General features: G+C 35.9%; 2 protein-coding genes across 22 annotated transcripts; both read right to left on the bottom strand.

Moving 5' to 3' along the window:
* Positions 1-5,668: 5,668 nt before the first annotated feature.
* On the bottom strand, positions 5,669-10,978 carry LOC136222203 (uncharacterized). 21 transcript variants are annotated; one of them, XR_010685576.1, is made up of 7 exons: positions 10,616-10,978; positions 10,297-10,351; positions 9,050-9,163; positions 7,592-8,869; positions 7,476-7,522; positions 6,804-7,053; positions 5,669-6,457 (listed from the first exon to the last, which is right to left on the bottom strand). XR_010685576.1 is itself a non-coding variant. In XM_066009770.1 (7 exons), exons 5-7 carry the CDS (start codon positions 7,660-7,662, stop codon positions 6,263-6,265), a joined length of 279 nt encoding a protein of 92 aa, XP_065865842.1. In that variant the 5' UTR covers positions 7,663-7,706; positions 8,356-8,869; positions 9,050-9,163; positions 10,301-10,351; positions 10,616-10,978; the 3' UTR covers positions 5,669-6,262. The 21 variants fall into 21 exon arrangements, 9 of the variants coding, with proteins under 9 accessions (XP_065865842.1, XP_065865838.1, XP_065865870.1 ...); XR_010685561.1 differs by having other exon boundaries at positions 10,301-10,351; XR_010685565.1 differs by having other exon boundaries at positions 6,804-7,050; positions 10,301-10,351.
* Positions 10,979-14,021: 3,043 nt separating this feature from the next.
* LOC136216976 (two-component response regulator ORR24-like) lies at positions 14,022-18,722 on the bottom strand. The gene is made up of 8 exons (XM_066003531.1): positions 18,611-18,722; positions 18,336-18,527; positions 17,453-17,529; positions 16,871-17,217; positions 15,512-16,040; positions 15,292-15,420; positions 14,218-14,286; positions 14,022-14,126 (listed from the first exon to the last, which is right to left on the bottom strand). Exons 1-8 carry the CDS (start codon positions 18,624-18,626, stop codon positions 14,022-14,024), a joined length of 1,464 nt encoding a protein of 487 aa, XP_065859603.1. The 5' UTR covers positions 18,627-18,722.
* Positions 18,723-18,930: the final 208 nt, after the last annotated feature.

Genomic DNA, 18,930 nt, shown 5'->3' with positions numbered 1-18,930 from the left:
TTATAATATGTCTCTTTTACCATAAAATCAGATTTTAACAAATCCCATCCCAAAACAAACACACACACCGATCAAATTAGACGGAAATTCACATATATCAACATTTAATTCAATTTAAAAAAACAAAAAGAATAATTTCATAAGTAGAAAAAGAAAGTGCATATTAGCATCAAAATGATTATCGATCAAAACAACCCACGCAACATAAGAGAAAAGGTTAAAACAGAGTCAAATTTCAGATAGGGAATCAGAATCAAACCATTAAACGCTCGTTCGCCACTATAGACTCGAAAGCTAAATCTAAAACTGTCTCATATACATTAAACGACAATTAAGAATTTTCCTTTTTATCTACCGAACACGAATATTATGTTTAAACAAGATCATTCCCGTCCTCAGCACCCGAGATCAGATCAAATTGAACGGACCCTGCTATTTATTTGCAAAGTGAATGAACTGAATGGAATTTCAGAAAAACCGTTCACCAACGGTGAAGGGATAGCCAAATCGAAACTCGGTTTTAGTGAACTCTCCCTATCTCTTTTCTTTTTCTTTTTCCTTCTTCGACCAACCCCCCTCCCTTTTATTATTATTTTATATTTCATATAAAAATAAATCATCCATGAAATCCTAGATTAATGACACTTTGCAATTTATAAATTTACAAATTAAAGACTTAAGACACATGTCATTTTAATATACACATGTCATTACATATGTAGATACACATAATTAAGCACTCATTATTTTCATTATTATTATATTATTATCATTTACTATTAATATTGTTGTTATTATTATTATTATTATTATTAAATACTACCACTTCCACCGTATAAATATATGTGGGTATTTATATAAAATATAAAATATCAATATTCATCCTTCTAACCTATAATTTATTTTAAAATTTACCCTAAACTTTTAATTTGCTATCTATATAATTAATCAATTATCTATTAAATATAATCTAATCTAATTATTAAAGTATAAACTCCATAAATTTCTAACACGGACGTGACAATTATGCTCGGATTCTAATAGATGTTGATCTGTCCAGGAAGTTACAATATAAGTTACGAGTTGACACAGATTCATCAGTGTTATGGGTTACGTTGGAATATGAAAGACTGTCGGCCTTTGCTCCATTTGTAGAACAATTGGCCACTCTGCTATCAGCTGTAAGCGAAACCTGGGAAGGGAAAGTCAATTGAAAGATGCACGGATTCAGCGGGATGATAAACAAAAGATGTGTTCCCTAGAGCGACATGGTAGATCAAAGTCGAGGCATGCTATCCCATCGACCTCTTGGCGTCCGATTAGCAGGGATGCGGTTTCTCAAGAGCAATTGGTTATGCCTAACAGCTCGAAGTGATGGGCTGACTACCCTGCTTCGGAGGCTGATTCAGAAAATCAGGAAGCTTATATTGGCGACCAGACCATTCAGATTTATCAGGGATTACAGTCTACAGTAACTGATTTTGCTCAGAAGATATAATAGAATGGGTGTTGGCAGTTTTATGTTCCGTTCGGTCTTAACTCTACAAATGGAGTACCTATTACAATGGCCCCAATCAACATTGCGTTGACTCAAAATGAGACTCCCGTTTTACAGATCACCCAAGGTGGGGAGGAAAAAGGCCGGTGCGAGAAAGACACTACTAGTCAATTATCGGAAGAAGCTTTCTTTGGCACAGGGTGGAGAGACACGTGAACAGCCTTGGACTACTGTCAATAAGAAGAAGAATTATCATATCAGATCACTGGGTATCCGTAGTAAGCGACAAAGTCACATGCCCCTACGATATCAATGATCCTATTATATTGGAATTGCATGGGCATAGGGAACCCCAGAACACAGAGGGCCTTAAAATTTATCTGCCAAACGCACCGCCCGGACTTTCTCTGCATTGCTGAACCGATGGTTGCCTTTTCTACAATCACTGATAGCTTCTGGTCCTCAATTGGTATGACTTTTATCGCTAAAAATATCCCTTCATCCCTCTGGTTTCTCTCTCGGAACCCTGGCACAGTCTCGCTCATCAATTGTCATAATCAGCACCTTACGGTTTCATGTCAGCTTCAGAATTTAGCTATGAAATTTGCGATTATTTACGCTAGCACCTCGGTAAATGATAGACACGATTTGTGGAGCAGTCTTTCCCAGATTGACAGTAATTCCCCTTGGCTGGTAATTGGGGACTTCAATACGGTTATAGGGGCACACGAGAAATCCGGTAGCTTGCCCTCCTCACGTTGTTGCATGGAATTTCACAACTTTATTAATGGTAATAACTTATTTGATATTGATTCTACTGGTCACTACTTCACTTGGTCAAATGGCCACGGCGGCAACTCTCACGTGGAATACCGTTTGGACAGAGCATTGGGAAATGTCGAGTTTCTTGATTTATGGGATTCGGTGGACTGTTGTGCTTTAGCTTGCTATCGATCTGATTATAGCCCGCTTCTGTTAGAATGTAAAATTGGAGCCCCGAAGATATCATGATTCCGATTTCATACCATGTGGCTATTGCACGCATCGGTAAGGGATGTAATTGATGCCCACTGGGCTTCCTCCTCGCTCTCTCTGCCACCAGGTCAGCTGCTATGTCATAAGCTTCGGACTCTGCGGCCTGTACTGAGGAACTAGAATAGAACACTATTTGGTAGGGTTGATCATAACATTCATCTTGTAGAGAGTAGAATCGCGGAGCTCCAACGGAAAATTGCGGACTCTGGGTGGTCAACCAAGCTTTATGATCAAGAAGTTACGGCGAGAGAGGAATCGATGTTTAGCTTCAGCGACAGGAGTGTTTGTTCCGTGAGAAAAGACGAATAAAGTGGTTAGCTGCCGGGGACCGTAATACCGCCTTTTTCACCTGGTTGCAAAGGTACAAAAAACTCAGGCTCATTGTAATTCTCTTATTATTTCCGGAGACCAACCTTCATCCAATCCGGAGGAGATCTCAGTGCATGTTGTGGATTTTTATTCCTCTCTGTTTCGAAGCTCTGGACAACACATTGACCTCTCCCTTGTGCCTAAGGTAATTCCACTTCTGGTATCAAATGAAGAGAATGAATTCCTTCTCACCAAACCTAGTCTAAAGGAGATTCGATATGCTGTTTTTAGTATGAGTCCTGATAGTGCTCCTGGCCCTGATGGATTTGGAGGCGCTTTTTATCAGAACTTCTGGGATGTGATCTGCTCCGATGTCTGTAATATGGTTCATGGTTTTTTATACTGGTTGCATTTTCCCTGGCCTTAATTCTAACCTGATGGCTCTGCTTCCAAAATTTTAGGACGCCAATAGGATTGAAAATTTCAAACCAATTGTGCTGAGCAATTTTTCATTTAAGATTATTTCCAAGATCTTGGCGAATCGGCTTGCCAAAATTGCCTACCGGGTTGTATCGGCTACTCTGTTTGGTTTCGTACATGGTCGTAGTGTGCATCACTATATTGCGGCAGCCTCAGAAGGTATAAACATGCTTGATAAGCGTGGATTTGGGGGGAATATGGCATTGAAAATTGATATCAGAAAGCCCTTTGACACATTAGACTGGAATTTCTTATTGGTTGTCCTTGAGGCTTTTAGGTTTTCGTTACAATTTAGGGATTGGATTCTAAATATCCTCTCCTCATCATGCATCTCGGTTTTGATTGGCGGATCTGTTAAAGATTATTTTGGTTGTTCTAAGGGGGTCAGACAAGGGGATCCGCTCTCTCCTATTCGGTTTGGGCTTGCGGAGGATTTCTTCTACGATGGGTTGCTAGGCTCGAAACTGAAGGTCTCTATGCTCCGATGAAATATGCTGGTAATACTTCCTTCCCATCTCACTTATTATATGCGGACGACATATTGGTTTTTGGCAAGGCTACCTTGCGTAATGCCAAAGCTCTGAAGGATCTGTTCTAGTTCTATGGAATGATCTCTGGTCAGGAGGCCAGTTGGGGAAAATCTAGTGTCTATTTTGGGATGCACGTCTCTCATGTTAGGGGAAGCAGGCTTGCGGCCTTCCTAGGAATCCGCATGGACAATCTACCCTTCACTTATCTGGGTGTGCCACTGTCAAAGGGCTCCGAGAGCACGCTACTTTCGTAATCTGGATGACAAATTTCTCTCCTCATTCAGTAATTCGGTAATGCACTTTCGTTAGCGGGTCACTTGTCACTTGTTAAATCCGTTGTTACTGGATCAATTGGCCACTCGTTCTTTATTTACAAATGGCTGACTAGCATCATTCGACGACATAATAAAGCCGTAAGGAATTTTCTTTAGACCGGTTGTATAGACCAAAGGAAACTGGTACGTGTAAAATGGGACATTTGTTGTCTTCGGGCTAATGAGGGTGGCCTTTCTGTGAAGAACTTTGGCTTGTTCAACTTAGCGTTATTGGGAAAGGTCTATTGGGGCTTGATACAGGGGAAGGGATTTGTGGTTGAATTGTTAAAACGTCGGTTTTTTACGGTTTTTTTACTTCCAAGGCTTTGCATCGCTCCGTCATCTGTATGGTCGTCATGAAAACTATGTATACCGCCATTTTTAACAGCATGCGATGGTGGATTGGGAGCAGTTATCGTCTCAAATTTTGGACTGGACTTTGGATAAAACCTTCAGTCACAGACCAACTGAGTATACCAATTGAAACTCAGCGGCGTCTCTCTGAATTGGTAGAGGATTTCCTTTCTGGGGATGCTTGGGAAAGCCTTAATCAGCTGCCCGCGGATGTTCAAAATTGTATTAAACAAGTCCATCGGGGCCTCGACGAGAGTGACGTCTGTATTTGGGAACCTAGCTCGAAAGGGCATCTCACAGTCAAGGATTTATACTCTACGCTTCTCGGCTCTATTCAGACGTCCAATTGGTCGCGGTTTATATAAGGGAAGAATATCCCGCCCTCTCGTTCTGTTGCCTGCTGGCGGGGTTTACATGGCCATATTCCTACTCATGATTGCATTCAGAGACGAGGGGTGCACCTTGCATCATGATGCGCACTATGCAACACGGCATCTGAGACAATTGATCATCTCTTCACGAGTTGCCAATTTGCTTCAGCACTTTGGCAAGAACTATGCTCACTCTTCCGAAAAACTGTGCCTAACAGTGTGTATTTTTACACCTTTTTTCTAACCTTTGTGATTACAGCTTTGGCACGCAGGTTAAAGATCTCTGGCACACAGCAGTAGTCATCTGCACTTCACTACAAAAAAAAGAGGCTTTTAATGAGAAGAAAAATTATTATTAAAAGTCCAAATGTTCTCATGAAAGGGTTTTTAATGAGAATTATTACTCTCATGGCTCCCTTCATTACAGGGGTCCCTTACTAAAAGTAATTATGAGAATAAAATACCTTCTCATTATCACAATATATAATGAGATTAATTGTCCTCATCAGACTTTTTTATAATAATAAAAACTCTTCTCGTTAAATTGTTTATAATAATTAGAAATAATCTCATTAATTTTTTATATAATAATTAAAAATCTTCTCATTAAATCTTTTATAATGATTCAAAAACCCCTCATTAAAGATTTTATCATGATAAAAAAAAATATTTACGGTATATAATAATATTCTGCTTATTAATTATAAAAATACAATTCAACAATAAATTATAAAACAAAGTTCCATTTCAATTCACTAAGATAAAAAAACCGCAACATGGAGAAACAAAATGCATTACATGAGCAATAGAATAGCTTGGATTTGCATATTGGTAAACAATCAGCATCAACATCCTATATAAAAGCTCTAGTCGGATGCCTGACTCCAATAAACATGGCATAGCCAAGCATTCTAACCTCTGTAGGACAAACAACAAACTACACAATTCAAGCCCTATAATTAATATACCTAATTAGCAGTACCAAAAAAAATGAAAAATGTGTCTGAGGCAAAAATCTTCCATGTTCTAATTAAAAGACCATAAGGCCAAGAGGGAGAAAAATCTTCCAGCTTTCTTCAACCTCTGTTTCTTCAACCTCTGTTTCAACCTCTAGTATATATCATTTCATTAAATTTCACACTGTTGTGCCATTCCCAATCATAACATAAAGGGCACAGTTCCATCTTCATAACAACAAATTTCTAACACTCCTGAGACTGATTGCTAACCACATGAAAGCATTAATTGTCATCAATTTGTAATAAACGCACAAATAAAACCATGAAATCCATCAGATCAATGGGTACGAAAGAAACCACATGAATTTCAGAAAATTAATAAGGCTATAGAAATCTCATATAACTTACCCTGTTAGGAGAGTTCCCAAGAGGCGCCTCCACTGCTAGCCTTACCACTCCATAAGTTAAGCAAGTGAGAAGCAGCAATATCACCCAACTTTTTATTTTGATCTGCTAATCCAAATTCTGCAAACACAGAGTTAGTAAAAAAGAATATCTTCACCTGCCTACATCCAACCACTCCCTTAACCAGAATATCTTCAGGTACCTGCAGAAGGTGCACATAAGAAAGGTCAAATTTCACGTTGACAGTCTATGAATCTAATTAACATGAAGGATATGTCAGAAAAGTAAAAGATTCCAAATATAGTGTAAAGTGTAAACATGTGGAAAATGCAACTGGCTAGAATTGGATGTCAGTATTGAATTAACATTTTGCTATCTTAGAAAAAGATAGAGCTTATCTCATAGAAAATGCTTAAATCTGGGAGAATAAAAAGACCGGGTTTGCAGTCAAATTCCATGAGTTGTTACTTGTGAAAAGCTCTTTGTGAGGAAAATCAAAGAATATTTTTCATTCAAAAACTAGAAAAGGAAAAAAGCCACATCCCTACCATGACTACAATTTCATTTGGCATCAGCTGCCTTTTCTCCATATATTCCTTAAGCTTGATTCACCGTTTCCCTCTTCTCTCTCTGCAAGATGACAGGGAGAAGGAGAGGGGAATGAGTGTGATGGGCTCTTTTCAAGCTCAATAGTTGAGGTTGTTGATATAGAATATTCTATCAAAATTTCTGCCTCTGCGAATCTCCGTACAGCAATACCAATGTTTTTTGGAGAGTTGACATAAGAGACATTAGCTGCTGCAAGATTGTACCTTTAATCAATTGTTTGCTTTATGAATCACATATGTTCTTTGCACAGACGCAGAGCTTCATATTTCTCTGCTTTCAAGTTCACTAAACCCATTCTACAGAATACATATGAGGACCAAATTCTTCAGACGAACTCCATGTTTGAGTATCAAAATTACACAACACACAAATAAAAAAGCTTTGTACTTAAAAAATCAAACTTTGGGTTAAAACGGAGCACCAAAGAGCAACCTTTTCAATAACACTTACAGATGCATTGTGAAAGAAATATTAAACCCATACCTTGTTAGCAAAACTCAAAATCCCATGCTTAATTAGAACAGGCACATTTCAACCCAAAAAAATAAAGAAGTTTCTGAAGTAGCGAATTGTGTAATTTTATCCATTCATAAGTAATCAATAGAATATACCTTAGATGTTGAAATATTTTCTAGCTTCAAGTCTCTATAAATTATACCTGCAGCAAACATGTCAAATTTCGTTAATTAATATGTAGAGAAAACCATACATTTAGCTTAATTTCTACCTTGAAAGTGAAGATACTCCAATGGAAGGACTACCTAGAAATCCTGCTAAGTGAAACAGTTCCATCCTCATTCAAACCATTAGGATCAATTAAGACCTCTGATTCTCCATCCAAACTATCATGTATTAATTCCAACAAATTGAACAGTATTTTAAAAGAAACACAAATATAATTAAGCTCTTCTATATAAATAACATAATTAAGCTCTTCAACACGCTATCGGTCAATTTCACCTGCTTCTGCACGACTATCAGATAGCGTGGTAATTGGCGGCAGTAATCGCAACACAAGATTTGAGAATACTCTAAAATAACATTATCGAAAAAGAGCCCACACACTGAATGGCAAAGAAAACCAATGCAAATGGTATCAAGAAATAACCATGACTTTTAGTTTTTAAATTTTAACATTAGCCATAAACAACAATTTGAAAGTCTTGCTATCTTTCATATATTTTTAGAATCACCCTAGAACAATTGAAAACCTAATGTCAAAAAACAACTTCCCCTGAATCAAATGTCTTGTACTATATATGTGTATAGGAAGTAAATATGTAAAAATCATTGGAAAGAAAAGGAACAAGAGCTTTTTCAACACTGAAGTATAAACCATTAGAGTTTTATTTTCAACCTTGAGCATAAATAATTGTATTAACCATGAATTCATTTAACATAGACTTAGTATAAGATTGAGAAATCATGTGGATTTCACAAGCGAATATTCATAAGCAATTTATAAAAAAACAATAACAAGCAGATTCTTACTCTTTCTGTCACCCTTCATTCTCTTTTTTTGCAAATGAAAGAGTATTTCCACTGTGACATTTTCCTAAATCTAGAGCAGACCTATCAATTGACGCAGTAGGCTTAATTGCACATCTTTTTTGCTGCTAGATCTTTTGCTAACATGACCCCTTGATGATGAATTTCTGAGCTTACTACTGTTTGCTGGAGTGATATTTGTCAATGAAGATCGAGTAGACATTTGATGGAGGAGTGGTTTTGATTATTGTCTCTCAAGCTCCTTTCATGAAAAAGAATGACAGTATTGTGGAGGGAGTTTGGTTACCTTTGTAGAGAGTTAACCTCATAACTATGACGAACATGAAGTTTCTTCAGATTCCTACAACCTTTAGCTATGCTGCAAATAGTATCATCACCAACACTCGAACAATCTACCAGTTGAAGAGACTACAAGAACTTACAGCCCTTTCCCATTTCTAGAAGATCATGATTTCTAATTCTTTGGCAGTATAATAAAGCCAACTCAGTAAGGTGCCTACAAACAGTCAAAAGTTTCATTCATGACAACACACGAACAGGAGAAGGCTGCCAAACAAACAGTCTAAAGATGGTAACTACACATAAATCAATAGAACAATTTTCGATATTGAAAGGGTGAAAAGGAGAAGGCTTCCAAACAAACAAAGCAAAAAAAAAACAGAGACAGAGAAATTACAACCAAAATTGTCCAATCTCCTCAAGTCTAAGAGTTCTGATCTTGTGGCAACCATTAACTTCAAGATGGGTCAGTTGTCTGCAACTAGTGGCAATTGCTTCTAAACCCCTGTCACTAAGGAAGTAGCAATCACTTAAGAGTAAGATTTTTCAACTTCTTACACCCATCCCCATGACACACAAACAGCTGAAGAGTACAATGAAGAAACTTTAATCATCATGAATTGCCAGAGTTATTTGAAAGCCCCAAGATGATATAATACAGTTCAAATTTTATACAAAATAAAGAAAAATCAAAATTAGAAGATAACAGTAATGTAAAACGAGCACACTTCCTCTCAAAAGATTCTTGCCTTGATATAGCACATCCTCAAGGAGATAGGAAAACAAGGAAACTAAAGTTCATCCATATTTTAGCCTTTGTGAAAAGCAGATTAATGTAAGGAGAAATTCAGAGCCCATGACATATATTTCAATAGCTCAGCTCAGTCAGAATATCTAACTTCCTCTCAAAAGATTCTTGCCTTGATATAGCACATCCTCAAGGAGATAGGAAAATAAAGAAACTAAAGTTCATCCATATTTTAGCCTTTGTGAAAAGCAGATTAATGTAAGGAGAAATTCAGAGCCCATGACATATATTTCAATAGCTCAGCTCAGCCAGAATATCTAACCTATCAGTAAGTTGCGGGAAACTATATAGAGCCAACAATTCCAATGACAAACAACGAGTTCCTATAGCCATCAAAGCCTCATATGTAACATTAATACTTTGTAACTTCAAAACATTAAGAGAAGGGCATCCTTGGGCAATCAAAAGAACAACACTAGTTTCGATAATTTCTGAATCTAGTGAAAAGGTTTCAACAGATTTGCAATAAGAACCCACTACTTCCATCGATATATCAGTTGTTTTTACACAGGCTGCAATACCAAGAGACTTCAGTGATTTTCCAACCACAGCCTTGGGCTAATTCAACCAAGCTAGAGTCTATCAAACCCTCACAAAAACGAAGTTCAAATCTTCAATCAAATATATTGATATACAAAAAGAAATGGCAAAACAGGAATCAATTGGCAAATGTCCTTCATGCTTAAGTGAAATAACCCAAAATGGCTGGTTCTTGTCGAAATGGCTTCACATTTACATGTAAGAGCTTTATTAATTCATCCTTGTTAAAGCACTGTGACTTAATGAATTGAATGAGCAAAAATAGAAACCAAAAAACAGAGACAAAGTTGACTCACTCACAAGTGCTTAACATGTTTAAGGAGGTCCAAGCCCAGTTGAAACAAACACAAACTGCATTACAAACTATAAACATCAGCAATATTACAAATGAGATAATGAACAACTAAGTAAAAAATTGTACTTTCAGTTCTCCATCCCGTTGCAAGCAGAGAAGAGAGAAGAGAGTTTCTACCTCACTCTTGTTTCCAATCTTTAAATCTAAAATGCCCTAATCAATTAAACCCCTTAACAGAACTAAGCATTTGCAGAATATACCCGAAAGGGATATGCCATAGGGGTACAGAGGAATAATCTAGAAGGCAAAGCAAAACTTACATTGGAGAGAATTGAAACAATTAGGTATGGACGCAGGAAAACGTTGATTAGAGTAGCCATTGAACTGAAGCAAGTCGCGCGTGGATGGAAAATGGTTTGGTACCATCAGAGACTAGGTTGCAGACTAATTGCGGGTGGTTGGAGAGTCGCAAACGACACATACAAGGTCGCAGACTTGCGCGTAGTGATTCAGTAAGAGGTTCTAAGCCGTGAATTTCAACTGCATTGAGGTTTGACGCTATGTGCGAAATTGAAAATAAGGAATGAATTTGAGAATACTAAATTTGTCTAAGGTTTTGCTGAAAGGAATGGAGCGAACCCCTAAAAGTATGGAGGGAAGCTGAAAAATTAGGGGGCAATGGGTGGCGGTAAAGTGAAATAATTTGGGGAAAAATTATTTAGAAAGCTCAGTAAGAATAAAGATTCTTATTAAAATTACACTGAAATAATATAATGAGAATAATAAAAAGTGGGATTTAGTAAATTAGTAAAATAGAGATATTAATGAGAATAAAATAAAATAAAATTTAATAAATAAATTATTTTGTTATTTATATTAAAATATATAGGTTATTCTCACTAAAATTATAAAGATTATGTATTTAACGAGAATGTTTTATTATTCTCGTTATTTTTTTCTCACAAATACCTTGTTTTCTTGTAGTGCTTGGCTTATATGGTGAATGAGAAATAAGGCCATCTTTGATTCAGAACTCCCTTCAATCTAAAGTTCCATTATCTCGCTTCGGCTCTTTATTCAGGAGTCAAACAACATCAACAATGGCCACTGCAACTCTGGGACAGACTCGGACATTCTCGGTCAGCTTCTCATCGCACCTAGGCCACCACCGGAACCAAATATAATTGTTGTTCTTTGGAGAGCTCTGCCCTATGATTTGTTAAAGGTGAACATAAATGGTTCAGCGTTAGGAAAGCCAGGACCAACCGGTGTAGGAGGCGTATTTCGCACTCACAAGGGCTTCGCAAGAGGTTGTTTTGCCTTCTCAATCCCCGATTCATTTTCATACTTGGCGTAATTACAGGCGATAATCTTTGTCGTGAACATTGCGTGTTTGAAAGGATGGCATTGCTTATGGATTGAATCAGACTCAACATACGCCGTGAATCTTCTGAGGTCTCGCTCAGTGGCTGTCCTGTGGAAAATACGCCAAGCTTGGTTGAAGTGTCTCACTCAATGCTCGGGCATCACTATTACAAAAACTCATATTTACACAGAAGGTAATTGGGTGGCGGATGCTTTAGCAAAATTCGGGATCACATCTCCAAACATCTCATGGTGGCCCGCGGCACGGGCTTTTTTCCATTCCTTTATTCTAGATGACATTCGCAATGTTTGTCATTTTCATGTCTCATAGTTTCTCATTTATTTTCTGCTTTCCTTTCTTTCTCCTTATATAAACTTTTTAATTTATTTTTTATCATTCGGGTTTGCTTGGTTAGCGGCTGGGGTCCCAACCTAGTTGGGATGTCAACCATAACTGAGTATCGTCCATATCTTTAGTTTCATTCAAACTTTCAAAATGAAAAAAATATAATGTTTTTGAAGAAAAATCTGTGACTTGAGTAATTAATAAAAAAAATGTTTGTTGTCTTTTACTTTTTATTGAATGCCATGATTTCATATGACCATATGATCGATATAGCTAGAAGTCCAACATTATAATGCACTATACATTTGGTGTTACAATTGACAAATTGACTGATAATATGTGAAAATGAAAGAAAAGAGGAAAAAAAGATAATGTTAAAAAAAACCAATGCTTTTAGGTAAATTGATAAGGTATTACTATATAAACCGGGAGCAGATTATTCGAAAACCGTAGGTATCCAAACCGACGGGATATATTGAAGCAATATGAATAAAAGCTTCTGGTATGGTATCGATACAAAAGAAAGAAAGAAAGGAAGAAGAGTCTTTTGGTTTTCCAGTTAGAAAGAAAGAAGAAGATGAAGTAGATAAGATCTCAATCTGACAAAGACCAACTTCCGCAAATATAAATGAAGTTCACTTGACCTTTCAATTGCTGCCTTTGTGCATCCCTTAGAGGCAATTTAGTCTTTTACCCATTGTGGTATATTCCAGAAGTAGTTCACCTTTTCTATAATAGTCCCAAGTGTACCCAATCTTTGCTTGAATTGATCAACATCATCCATCATAATCCGATTTGATCAATGGCTCAGATTGGCATATTTGTCCCTATCCTTTTTCCTTAGCCCTAAAGTTTACTTGTTTATCACATCTAACATTAGTATAAAATGTAATAGTTAGCTTATTATTTTCTTAATGAGAATATTTGGAATTTTTATTCACCTCATTCAAATTATTAGGATATGGAATAACGGTAAAAAGTGGGGGTGGGGATGGGGACGGGAGATAATTTTTCTCTGAAACCCAAATGGGGATGGGGATGGGGATTACTATATCCGCCCCGTGGGGATCCCACCCCATTACTGTATAAATACCTGGAAAAAAACCCTTAAATTGTAAATGTTATTTGGCAAAGTTTAATATATTTTAAGATACGTCTTTGTGTTTTTATGTTTGTGTCAAATAATAAATGCAAGGATATAGCTGAGATAAGTAGTGTGTTGCATCGCTTATGAACAGATGAGAAAGGTTATGATGTGATATGGGATAAAATAATATAATTATTGTGGTCACCAAACCTTACAAATTAAGTGTATTTGTTTAATTAATATTGTTATTTTATTAGGCATAGGAATTCCAAGTTACTATGGGGATCCGCATGGAAAGGGGATAGGGATGAAAAAAAATCCCCTAATCATTTAATGGGGACTTCCTCAAACCGTCCCTGCAAACATTGGGGACGGAGTAAGAAATGCATTGTGAGTTCAACTTCTTCTATTATTATACATTGTGACGATAAATCAACCATTGCTTTGGCTCAAAATCCCATTTCTCATAATACAACCAAACATGTAGCTACTGTCATCTTATTTGAGAACGAGAATATGTTGCTAATGGCTTTATTAAAACACCCAATATTTGTACTACTCAGCAATTAGCTGATCTTTTCACTAAATCCCTTTTAGTCTTGAACATGATCCATGCTTCCAAGATGAACATGATCAATGCTTCCCATGTCTCATCAATTTCTACTTATCATATGATGAGGTAAAACAAAAATTTCTATTTAGAGATAAATCATATATCAATGGCATATTAATTCATTCACTTATAAAATTAAAAATGAAATATAAGCGAACAATATGTCTTTGAGGAAGGAAATTAAATTACAACAAAGCCAAACTAAAGTCAGAGATCAGATATTAATGTCACTTTAAACTCTAAATTCAACCTTTTGAAGCATAAAAATTGTTCATGATTGAATCTAGATTTGTTTTAGTCAATTGTCCATTACCCCTAAGTAAGGGTATTTTTTCCAAGTACGATGTTCAAGAGATCCTGATTCTCATCAAATGTTCCTATTTCTTGATGCATAGGTGCTTCATTCGGATTGGGTTGTGGCTACAAAAAAAAAATGACACAAAACATGTTATTTTGTGTGAGAATAAACACATGTTCTTGAAGCAAATAGGTTTTGCTAAAGTAAACTTGCCTGATTAAAACTTGAGAAATACCCATCTGTAGAATTTCCATCACTGACAAAATTGGCATTTTCTGCACCCTGGAATTGTTAAAAGATGAACAATTAATTAACAATAATCACACCTAGAATAATCTTTAACTGCTTTGATTTTGTAATTGAAGGTAATTTCTGCTCCTTACTCCAGATGGATAAGCTATTGGTTTTTTCTTTTTTTTAAAAAATGGACACGGCACGGACACAGCTGCGAGTCGGGCCATGTCTCGGGCGACTCCCCCTGTCGGGTGAGTCCGACACCGCCACTCCAACCCGGAAGAGTCTGTGCTTCATAGATATACATGAAGTTATTACAGTAATACTCCTTTTATTATTGATGAAATATATCAATATACATATATATGTGTGAAAACAGAAACCTAGCCGTAGATGGGCAAAACCATGTGATGAGTGCTTAAACTATGGTTATTAACAGAGCCTATTTGCGTGATTTTGTAAATCATTAGTTACCTATTATCCTGCTTGGATTCAAAAGTAATTGCTTTGTAACCGGGTTTTGATCATATGGACCTTAACAGCCATGTAGTATTTGGTCATTCACTCTTAGATCAAGGCTTATTCGAATTCTAGGGTGGAGATCTCAAGCATCCTAAGGCTTGGATTTAATGAGCCTAGATCTAACCATTAATGACCAAACTCATTTGGTCATAAGGTCCACGTGAACGCTGCTGGTTGTAACCTCTCCTCTATAACATCTGTTTAAGATAACTCTTATTCAATACAAACTCATTTGAAACCAAAGTCTTTCATGGTGTCAGAGCTATGTTGTGATATATGAGTAGCAATATAGGAGAATAAATATGAATCTATGTGAACCACTTTGATCAGCATTCTACACCAAGATGCTGCTGAGTCATTTTTTAAAGTTCAGGGTTTTTAGGGGTTTTAACAATGAACTGAATGTTTGAATTGTAAGGCTAATTAAGAATTGTATCACATTCATTATATAGTTTAGGATTCCAATTTAATTTGACAATTGAGTTCGCAAAATAATATAACATTTATGTATAAATGAAAAAAAAGACTTGCCTGTTGAGAGCACCGGCCATTCCAAGGAGATTTGTTTGAAATAGTGCACGAGTTAGAAAAATCAAAATTTAGAAATTCTGTAGAGTTTAATTGCGGTTGACACGGGCTCTCGATGTTCAATGCACCTTCCTGCTACACATATCAAAACCATCAACCCATACACAAATTAACAATGGATTAAAACAATCTAGTTGTAATATATTTGTGCACATAATTTCACCTGAAAAGGAGCTGTAGAGTTGGTGGAGCCAAAGACTAGACGTTCAAGATCAGAAGTACTAGCAACATCATTTATAAGGTTAAAACCAAAGTCATTTTGTACACTAACGTTAGTATTCGGGCTCAACATTGAAACGCACTCTTGATTCCCAACGCTGAATGGCAACACCGGAAGTTGGTCAGTAGTACCAAATATACCAGACGACCAAGAAGATCCTCCTAGTCCGAACAAGCTACCAAGTGCAGGATGGGAAGAAAAGCCTCCTTGATTAGGCACAAAGTTACTAGTAATGGCAGCGTTTGCATTTTCAATTCCAGTGTTGTTAGTCCAACTCATCGAACCATAACCAACATTAGAACCAGTTCCCATATTGTTTGCATTTGCTGAATTAGCATAATTTCCAGAATGGAAATATGGAGATGGATTGCCAAAGCTTGATCCAACCTGGTCATTCTGCTGCTGATACATTGACTTTGGAGGAGGTGGGAAGCCATTCATAGCATTGTTCGGTTGCATTTTAATCCCGTATCTGTCATAGATAATAATAGTAAAAGTTATTGATGAACAAATTTACAGTGGCATAGTTGATACAAGGCTGAGATCCACTGGACTTTCTTATACTAAAGCTCTAGAACAGTGTTATTAGAATCTTACTATTCTCGAATTGTACAATTTGATTTGATCTAGCTCTATTTCGAGCCGGATCTATAAGGCGAATCCAAATTATAACATAATCCAATTTGAATTGTATGATTCTATTCGATTCAGCTCTATTTCGAGCTGGATCTTCATTAAATTTCAACAACACTAACTACTAAACGCACTCTCCTCTTGTCTGGTTGTTATTTATCATGCTATAACAACCGGATAAAAAAACAGAACTCTCCATTTCCATTTATTAAACAACAGCATGGTTTAAATTATATAAGAGCAGTATATTTCATTTTGAGGAAAAAAATGGAATTCAATATATAAATTTATAAATGATCAAAGAATTTAATGTATAGTTTTTATAAATGAGCATAGCCTCAATGAATACAAGAAATAAAAACAATCAGAAATTCAATGTATAAGTTTATAAATAATTAAGGATTCAATGTGTAAGAATAAATGATAAAAAGAACTAATCTACAAAAAAAAATAGACACCTTAATTGTACAATAGTATTCCACCAAAAATTAAATTACTAATATTTAAATCAAGTTTCCGTTATTGTTTTAAAATTTGAAATAATAATATCAATAATATATAATAGTATACAAATTTAATACGAGCTTTAAAAATAGTTAAGACTTTGTTTTTTTAGACCCTAAATAATAATAATAATTTTAATAATAAAAGTTATTATTAGGCAATTACCTGGACTGGTTTGGTTGGTGAAAAAGGTTTGTGTCGCCAAATACGGGTCCCTGAAAATTGGTGTAATCACTTGATAAACTGGATTGTCCATGTGGGAACGGTGGTGCATAATTGCTAGTAGAAGCTTCACGACAAGGATAACTAGAGGAGCTTTTCCCAATCGATAAATTTTCTCTACGTTCTTGTCGGAATGTGCCCAATGATTTTCGAGGGAATAGAGGGTAATTTTGGTTTATTAACAAGGAATTATAGCCCGTTGCAAATGATGACATGAATGTCCTTTGTGACGCTTCATGTGATAAACATGAAGCCTTTTTTGCTGCCTTCTGAAGAGACTTTCTGTATTTCTGCAAAAAAAAAAAAGTTAATAATAATAATAAAATCTAATTAATTTTATTTTTTTGGTTTCTTAATTCAAGGACAATACAATGTTAAGAAATTTAAATTGACCATGTATACAAAGTTACTATATATTTTCTACATTTCTTTTCATAAATTATTATATATATTCAATAATTTATATATATATATATATATATATATATATAGTACAAAAAAAACATAAATGTACTTGATTTGGACCTGTAAGTGGCTACCAACATTTTCTCGAGTCAAGCCTGAAACATTCATTAACTGGAGAATCTTTTTAGGAACAGCCTCTGCATGAATGAAGTAATTCACTTAATTAAAAAGAATTTGGATATATGACAATGACGAGACAAATCCAAAGGGGAGAACGGCTAGGGGGGTTTGAGCACCCATTTATCGCCAGAAAACTCCATAAAAACAGTATAAAAAGATTTAATTTTTGTATGCAAGAACACCCATAAATCACCAGAAAACACCCTAAGTAATCAAATCAATGAATTTTGAATCTCTCACTAAATTTTTTCCATAAAATACTTGCACTCTCTGTTATGAGAAATTCTATTATGGACTACGACCAGCAGTGTACTTCCATTCAAATGATGTCATATCAACAGTTGGAAAATAACATGACATCATCCGAGTGGAATGACCATTACTGATCCCCATCTACAGTAAAATGTTTCCTCTGTTATACTTGTTCATGTTGTAGCCTATACACACAACAGAGAGAATTGGATGATTTTGAGAAGACCGTCTAATACCTAATACAGTGAGGGAAGAAAAACACACTTTCCTAATTGTAACAGCTACTTTTAACCTAATTTAGGCAAAAGAATGTCTGACCGCCAGGTCATTAATCAATTCTTTTAACAGGCAGATAGACATGATGAACTGTTGAGATAAATAATACTTCAGACATGCTGACAGACAGGATATGGACAGATTCAAGGGGGTTTTGGGTACCCATTGATCTTCATAAAACTCCATAAAAACAGTGTAAGAAACAAAAAAAATTGTGCAAAAACATGCATAAATCACCAGAAAAGCACCCTAAATAGTCCTATCAATGAATTTTGATGCAGAACGAGATGCTTACTTTCTAACCCGAGATAGATTACAGCTTGCAAGAAGCGAAAATGAAGTAAATCAGTCCAAACCACCTTCGGCTTCTTGGGTGCAACAACAGCAGCCTCTTCTTCATCTATTACTCTTTTTCTTCCATTCTTGGGTGCAAAACCCTCTTCATCCACAGAAGATGTCTCATCTGCAGTGATAACCACTGCTTTACCTTCACCAAAAGAAAAAGATAATTAAGTTTCTGAATTGCTAATAAACTCAGAATCTTCAATTTATAAATCCTGAATTGCATACCTTTGTTATTTGCCATAAGAATTAAGGTTTTTTTTTGAGAAAGGAGAGAGATTAGATCAGTATAAGAGCTTTTTTATTTGTGAATTTTGTAAAGGGGGAAGAATGGTTGCTGATTTTATAAGCATATGAGAGCTTCCACTTTTCTCAAGTTTAACAAATATGGTGATAAAAGGAGAGTTGGGATTAATTGGTTTGCAAACTTTACCTTATCTTTTTTTAAAAGGGTAATGTACAGAGCAATTTTACCTAAACGTCTATAATTGTGCAATTTTACCCTAATCTTGCCATCTAATAAAATAAAAAAGTATGTTGTCTATCGT

The sequence above is a fragment of the Euphorbia lathyris genome, chromosome 1, assembly GCF_963576675.1.
Source record: "Euphorbia lathyris chromosome 1, ddEupLath1.1, whole genome shotgun sequence".
Taxonomy (NCBI): domain Eukaryota; kingdom Viridiplantae; phylum Streptophyta; class Magnoliopsida; order Malpighiales; family Euphorbiaceae; genus Euphorbia; species Euphorbia lathyris.
Note: the sequence above shows the minus strand (reverse complement) of the source record. Positions and strands in the feature narration are given on the sequence as shown.

What these genes read in the sequence shown, in the direction of transcription:
- LOC136222203 (XM_066009747.1), bottom strand. Translation starts at nt 10,721, where the DNA reads ATGGTACCAAACCATTTTCCATCCACGCGCGACTTGCTTCAGTTCAAT. An exon ending in TTGTTTCAATTCTCTCCAAT is followed by an intron (nt 10,352 to 10,615) that starts GTAAGTTTTGCT and finishes TTTGTAATGCAG; the next exon opens with TTTGTGTTTGTTTCAACTGG. An exon ending in CTTAAACATGTTAAGCACTT is followed by an intron (nt 7,523 to 10,300) that starts GTGAGTGAGTCA and finishes TGTTTGCTGCAG; the next exon opens with GTATAATTTATAGAGACTTG.
- LOC136216976 (XM_066003531.1), bottom strand. An exon ending in ATGGCCGGTGCTCTCAACAG is followed by an intron (nt 14,287 to 15,291) that starts GCAAGTCTTTTT and finishes TAACAATTCCAG; the next exon opens with GGTGCAGAAAATGCCAATTT. An exon ending in ATTTCTCAAGTTTTAATCAG is followed by an intron (nt 14,127 to 14,217) that starts GCAAGTTTACTT and finishes TTTTTTTTGTAG; the next exon opens with CCACAACCCAATCCGAATGA.